General features: G+C 37.4%; 1 protein-coding gene and 1 long non-coding RNA gene across 2 annotated transcripts in view; both read left to right on the top strand.

The window, feature by feature from the left end:
* Nucleotides 1-706: 706 nt before the first annotated feature.
* Nucleotides 707-2535, top strand: LOC149039622 (uncharacterized). The gene is made up of 2 exons (XR_016180031.1): nt 707-845; nt 2376-2535. It is a non-coding gene; the product is annotated as an uncharacterized LOC149039622 (long non-coding RNA).
* A 1340-nt stretch (nt 2536-3875) lies between these two features.
* The window catches only part of LOC149039623 (uncharacterized), a 3801-nt gene continuing 89 nt past the window's right edge, over nt 3876-7587 (top strand). The window contains exon 1 of the mRNA XM_089183475.1: nt 3876-7587. This exon is cut by the window's right edge and continues 89 nt beyond it. Coding sequence (XP_089039601.1) covers nt 5969-6886 — 918 coding nt within the window. The 5' untranslated portion in view covers nt 3876-5968 and the 3' untranslated portion in view covers nt 6887-7587.

The raw sequence follows: 7587 nt of genomic DNA on the forward strand, positions 1-7587 counted from the left end.
AAACCGACTCCGCATAACCATAAACATTTTGTTTTTATTTGATGTGGAGGTTTGCTCGTATGTTCCATTTTTTGGCTAATGACGTAATTACCGTGAAATGAGTTAGCACTGAGCGTTTCTTAATTTGTGAACTAATACTGTCAGTAAAAAGGAAACATGAATGAAATAGATAGTAACACTCGTTGAGTGTATTGCAAATCATAGTAAAAACAATTTGCATATGTTTCATCAGCTACTCAACGAAGCATAATAAGAAACATCAAGGTCCAAGCCATGTACGCCATGTGGTTCGCCACATAACAAATACGCGGAGGTTGAAATTCGTTCTCAAAACACGATACGATGGCAGACTTGAAGCACCTAGCCAAGAAGGGTCTGTTCACACATTTCATTCCTAAACCATAACTGCTGCCAGAACTTCTAAAGTCTAGCAGTACATATCAATTTTTCCGCACTGCGTTCAGGTAAAGTTTACTTTATTCAGTGAATGTTTAGTCTACAAAGAACTTCGATTACAAAAGAGAGTTGTCCTGATGTGAGAACACGTATATCGGAAGCAGAACATGTTTCGCTGTCACTATTGTTCTGTTGATATTTGATAAGTTTCATAAGCCAAACTTTATCCACAAAGTGAGACAGTTAAGAGCGAATCCATGCAAAAATCGACCAAAATCGTCAATTCGTGGCAAGGCTCAAAAAATCAAAATCGCTCTTCTTTTGCTGTGTGGTAGACCTAAGTAAGTATACAAACGCTATGACGCTACGACAACATGCCGACTTATCCCGATGACCCAAGTGTATTATTTGTTTGGGAAATTGCGTCAAAACTTTTTACTAAAGAAATGGTAAGTATTAATTTATTGTTCGATTGTAGTATTATAAAACATTTTACGCAATTTTATGTAGATATTTCACGTATTTAAAAGGTGCTTAGATGTTACGTAGTTTTGGTGGATGTCATTAGGGAACATCCACCAAAACTTTGACCAAAACCATCAACAATATATTTTTTAAATTTTATCTATAGCCATTGTTAGATGTTCAGGGAGACAAAAGATTTATACCACTAATTAGCAGTTAGTGTTCTGGCTAATTATTTTTTATGGTGCACAATTGCTGACCGACCAAACGTTCATAATGATTATCATAACTCTTAACACATAGAATAAAGTGGTTTTGGTGGATGTTTCTCTCCATCCACCAAAACCACCACAGAAATTTCTGCTACTTCCTTACAGAAGACTGATGTGACCTGCTATTTGGAGTACATAACCACAATCTATTTCTTTGTATGTAGAGATATTTTGGAAAGTTCTTGAGTCAGCACCTTTTATTATTGAAACCATAATCATAACATGGTGCATAATATAGAATACAAAAGGTTCTGGTGTGGTAATCATGTAATCTTGAAACAGGAGAGTTTTTAACTGACTTAAACTGATTTAAACAAACATTTGCAACAAAATTCCAGGTCCAGAAATTTCTTCCACTATTTCCGCCAAAATCATAACCTTTAAGTACAACAAATCAGCACATTAGTAATTGTTATCAGGGGTCTGAAAATCCTATAAATCTTTCACATTTATTTCAAGTAACCTTTAATTTCACATGGATGAATAAGTATACACTCAACATGCAGAATGTCTTACAGTTTACAAACTATTTCCCTTTTTATGGATAGACAGTGAAAGGCCTTTGCCACATTGGTGAATCAAACCATTGTATACCATGCATTTTGTGATAATTGTTTGTTTTTGCTCACAATACCCAGAAAAATGGAGGGGATAAATTTAAATAGCAAATTCTATGGTTAAAATTAAATAACATTGGAAGATCAAATTAACTTTGTACTGTTTAAAATTCAGTTTTGGTTTCTTGCTTATTCCAGCCTCTTGATATTCAAAAGCATTCCTTGTCATTTTTGTGTTCTTCTGTGTACATAACTTGAAAAATAAACACAGAGAAAGGAAACCACAAAGGATTAAACTTGAAGCTAAAGCAAAGTTTAAGTTGAGCCATAGCTGATCCAAATACTGAGCACTTTGTATTGTAACCCATTTAGCAGTAAAGTTTATCTATATGTCTGCCAGCTTGTCACAAGTCTTACCCCTCTCCAAAAGTCTCTATAAATAAATTTTTCTTTGTGGTCCCTAATTGATGATTAGTATATTACAGCTCCTCAATTTTCCTCTCTCAAGTCAAGGTTACTCTAAATTTAACAAAGTAATGGACTTGATAAAACTCAAACTATAACTCAGCTGGCTGCTACTTGCAACCTTAATTTCTAGATATCAGTATACAATAATCAATATGTTATAAATAAGAACCCTAATGCTTAATTTTGCAGTGATCACCTTCCTCCTTTTCATTTGCAGACCAGACTGGAACCTCTATAGGTGTGTTTGCTTGTTTTGAGTGGGGATGGAAGAAAAGGAGTCATGCCGCATATCTGATTTATTAAATCGTATTTGTTCTGTTTATACATGAGTAGAACTACCTTGTTCTCTGAAAAAAATAAAATTTCTCGCATTTTTATCTGTGCTTCGCAGTCAAACTTCCTTGTGTCTTGGACAAGAAATCTTATTTTCTTGAAAACAAAATCTTTGTTTCCAGCCTTCTGTAATAGGTAAACATAACAGTGTAAGTTTAGTGACAGTGTATTTCTCAAGTTATTTTTTGGAATGTGACAAAACGGAAGTGTCATAGCGTGATAAGGAGCAAACATATGATTGCTTGATAGAATGCAAAAATGCAGAATTGCATATATTTTCTCCTTTGTCAGCAGCATATGTTAGTGAAAAGTTCTTACAATTGTTAACTTCTAAACCATCTTCAATTTAGCCAAGATTGAACTGTTATCACGTTTGTCATAAAAGTATTCTGAGATCAATGTCATATGACCCATTCATGTATTTGACCTTTCAAATTAGCAAGCCATAGTTGACAGAAACACAAAGGTTGAGGATAAAAAGAAATTATTATATACAGTACTTCTTCTGTATCTTTTCGTTTCCTTTTCTCTCCAGCTGTTCAATCTATGCCGTGCTGGCAATTGAACACTTTCCTTCCCAAAATTAGGAAAGGCACACCAGTAAAAAACGAATTTTTGCTCCTTAAATATCTCATGCATCTTCCCCCAGTATTTTGTGACTTCTGTCCGAGGAAGGAGGTGTAAGCATTAAATTAACCCGAATAATTCCACGATTGTGGTATCATCCAAGCCATGCCAGAGGACTTGAACTAGACAAACTAGTGAGAATGCACAATAGCGATAGCAAAGCTTTGTAATGCTAAAGAGCTATATCAAATATATATAAATATGTTCCCGAAACCTTTGACAGCTTTAAAGAAAGAAAACTTCGTCGTCAATCCTGTTTCAAATTCCGCAATAAGTTTAAGCGCCTCATCAACAGAATTTACGTATCCTAAATTATCTGCATGTCTACCATCAATGGTTCGCGACTTAAAATTCTCGCTATGCTGTTTCTATTTGTTCCTCAAGAATCATGGGATTTACAGCTTCGGATGTTCGGCTACATCACTGCGGATTTCCGAGAATCTTCGGTTATGTTTTGCAAGTCATTAAATATTCCATCTCAGTCCCTCTCGACCGAGGTGGTTTTGGTGGATGGAATCTAATGCTGACCCTGAAGGATGAAGCGCCCTCAACTACATTCCGCGAACATTTTGTGACTCAGTATGCAAATTACTTTCATCAGAGTATTATCAGATTACAGCTGTTAGGAACCAGGATCCGCTAAAAGCACACGTAAAACATGCTTTATATAAAAGTTTTGAAAATGAAGAACTTGTAGCCTTGCTAAGGATTTTAATTGCTTCGAGACGCCTGCATTATCAAATTAAAATTATATATATATAACAACTTTATTTAAATAATAACATATAACATATTATTATTAAAAAAGGGTTATAGAAGGGAGGAACTTAATCCTCATTGTAAACTATACCCCAGATATAAAAATTTAATACTATGCAATGTACATATACATACTGAAACATTTTACATACAGGCATATATCTATATAAATATAAAATCTAAATAAAGAAGACATATCTAAGATAACTATTTTATTTAAAATTATAACTAAATAATGTATAATACATAGAATAATTTAATTTTTAGTTATAGGCCTAGTTAAAAAATGTTGATTTAAGAGCTTTCTTAAAAGCATTAATTGAGTCAAGTTCAACTACTGATGACGGTAAACTGTTCCATGTGTCGATATGTCTGTGCCAAAAAGAGTACTTAAAGATGTCTGTACGGCAAAATGGTTTATATAGTTTAAACTGATGACTTTTTCTTGATTGCCTGTTACTGAAGGATATGTAATTATTAGTGTTTACAGAAGAGTGTCCTTTAATGAACTTAAAAAGCTGAACCAAACTAAGAAACTCTCTGCGCTGAACTAGTGTCGCTAGTTTCAAGGATTTCAGTCGGTCTTCATACGGAGTGTCTTTATCAATGATCCATCTTGTAACGTTCCTTTGCACGTATTCAAGTTTTTCAATCAGATATGCTTGGTGAGGATTCCACGCTTGACAAGCGTACTCGAGTATTGGACGGATCATGGATCTATAACCAGTAAAAAGAGCCCTAGAGTGAGATCCAAATGTCCGCTTGAGTAAGCCCAATAATCTGTTCGATCTTGCAACAACAGACAGTACGTGGGGTTTCCAAGATAAATCACTGGAAAGAACCACCCCAAGATGTTTGTGTGTAGATACTTGGGTAAGTAGCTTGCTATTAATAGTATAATTGCACGGAGAGGGAGTTCTAGCCCTGGTGAACTTCATGGACTCGCATTTGTCAGCATTTGTTCCTAAAAGCCACGAGCCACACCAATCAGTGACTTTATCTAGACTCTCCTGAGCAGTGATGGACGTTTGAGATGGAGTACAGTAATTATAGATTAACATATCATCAGCAAACATTTCTGCAGGACTTGATAAAGATTCAGGGATGTCATTGACGTATAGGATAAATAACAGGGGGGCAAGAATGCTCCCCTGTGGAACACAAGATGTGACAGGCGCCCAGTCAGATTGGCAGCCCTCGATTACAACACGTTGAGATCGACCTTGGAGAAAATTGGATAGCCAGGAAAGTAGAGAGCCGGTAATGCCAAAGCGTTCTAGTTTGAGTAGAAGACGGTCGTGAGGAACTGAGTCGAAGGCCTTTTCGAAGTCCAGAAATATTACATCGGTAGAGAGGCGTTTATCTAGTGCTTTGGCCCATTCATGGAAAAGGTGTATCAACTGAGAGGTACAAGAGTATCCAGGACGAAAGCCATATTGATGAAAAACCTGACCTTGGGGTGCGGGGCACTTTGTAACTTTAGAAGTGAGCGCTGTCAAATGCCCCGCTATGTCCCGGCCGGGGGGTGCGGGGGTTTACATTGACTGGTGCATTACACATTAATCACTTCTGCAGTAAAGGGTTAACAATAAAAACATACAGTCAAATTCTCAATAAAAAACATCTCACCTTACTTCTACAGTGTATCACTAGTTATCTGACCGCTTACTATGTTGAAAAGAATCCATTTTAGCGAGTTATCCAATTCTAGGTTTACTACTAGTAAGAGAAGCTCAAGGCTGCACGATCCGAGAAGCGAAAAATCCAAGCTATAAATGACCGGGCGGCCACAAATCCAACGCAGAATCCAAGCACACATACTGTAGTTTCATTTCAATTCACTACCAACTCAATTTTCCAATCGAAACCGACGCTAAGCCGCAGTTTGCTTCCAAAAGTTTCTAACGACCCTATTCACGCTCACCACAACAAACAATCGTTGAAAACTAGCTTAGTAACCCTGCCTCCTTTGCGACCTGAACCTTTCGGCCTGCTCAAACAACGCGTGATGAACAAATTGTGCTAGAATTAGGGGCACATGTGTTTCACCTTACTACAAGCGCATTTGTAACTAGTTTCTTAGCCACCAAAATGGCGTATAGCAAGGACCTTGGTATGACTACACAAACAAGGCATCGTCAGATACAGGAAGACACCAGCCACACCAAGTGTGTTGGCAGCTTCTCGCACACCGTTATCTCACGGCGAAGCCTACAGGTTACCGAGCAGCCGCGAAAAAAAACACATCTTCGTGATCCATCCACCGAGCAGTTCTCTCGTGTGGAAACAACAAAACATGAGCTAACACAACCTGCCGAAGCTGCAGGAGTCGAGGTCGTTTACACAAAAAACGTACACGAAGCTGAGACCTGGTTGAGAACACACATCACAGATTGCTCAGCTTCAGCCGTTGGCTTCGACATCGAGTGGAAGCCTCAGTTCGTAAGCAAGAAGCGTGGAGGCATCGAGAACAAGACTGCCGTTCTTCAACTGGGAGTCGACACATCCTGCTTAGTGCTGCACCTTCATCACATGAGTAAATTGCCAAATCTGCTTGTCTCAATTCTAAAAGACGCCACAGTCTTGAAAGTCGGTAGTGCTATAAAGCAAGATGTGTCTAAGCTCAGAAGAGATCGAGGCTTGGTGTGCCATGGAATCGTCGATACACAAGACGTGGCAAAGTCTCATTCCTCGTCTACGCAAAAAGTAGGATTAAAGGCATTGGCGGAACGTTTTCTTGGTATCACACTTGCAAAGAGTAAGCGGGTGACAAGAAGCAACTGGGAAAACTTTCCGCTGACCTTGGAGCAGATTGAATACGCTGCTCTGGATGCTTGGATCGGATTAAAGGTTTTCAAAGCAATGGAACAAAGAGGACTCATAAGTTCTGACATCATCAATGAAGCAAAACGGCTACGATTAACACGATTGATTAATTTCTATTTAATTTGGTTTGTTGTTTTATATTGTTTGTTTGTTTTTTTTGGAGCAAACAAATCAAACCCATAAAAATGGATGAAGGAGGCACCGAAGCACTTAAAAGGAGGGTCTACTCACAGGCTAGCAGAACTTATTTTACATTTTGCAACGTCTTGATAATAACTCAAGAAAATATACACCAAATAATAAGATAGTAGACGAAGTCAGAAAAAATTAATTGTTTGTGTAATTTGTTAGTTTAATTCCAAGCAGGCTTTTCTATATCTTTCCGACTTTGTTACACCTGCTGCATATCGTGTAACATAACACTGAACAAATGAAATGCCTGCTCCTAGTGTCGTCGATTGTGATTATTAAAACCAGATAAAAAATTAGAATGATAGTGATGATAGTTATGTATTTACCAGCAGATGGCACACTCTCAATATCGATAAGCTCTAATGAACTTTACAACACTTTACAGGGGACCTAAGCCAGACCGCATTGAGCAGTTTACTTTTCTTTCCACAAGAAATTTGGGAGATGCACCCAATTTGTGAACTTTGGAAAAATGATCAGACCACAAAACCAGGAGCTACATTCACTTCCCTTTACAAGAAGTGCATGGGTTATTTAACATCCCCCACTTACCATTAAAATAATTGTTTCAGTGTGATTAGGTTACCTCAGGTTTGTATGATGTATCTTCAAATTAAGGGTGTACAGTTGTATGTTGTTAACATTGTGTATCATGTTATAAGAATTAAATAAAAATTAGGATTTTGCATAAT

The sequence above is a fragment of the Pocillopora damicornis genome, chromosome 9, assembly GCF_964200805.1.
Source record: "Pocillopora damicornis chromosome 9, jaPocDami1.2, whole genome shotgun sequence".
NCBI classification, from domain to species: domain Eukaryota; kingdom Metazoa; phylum Cnidaria; class Anthozoa; order Scleractinia; family Pocilloporidae; genus Pocillopora; species Pocillopora damicornis.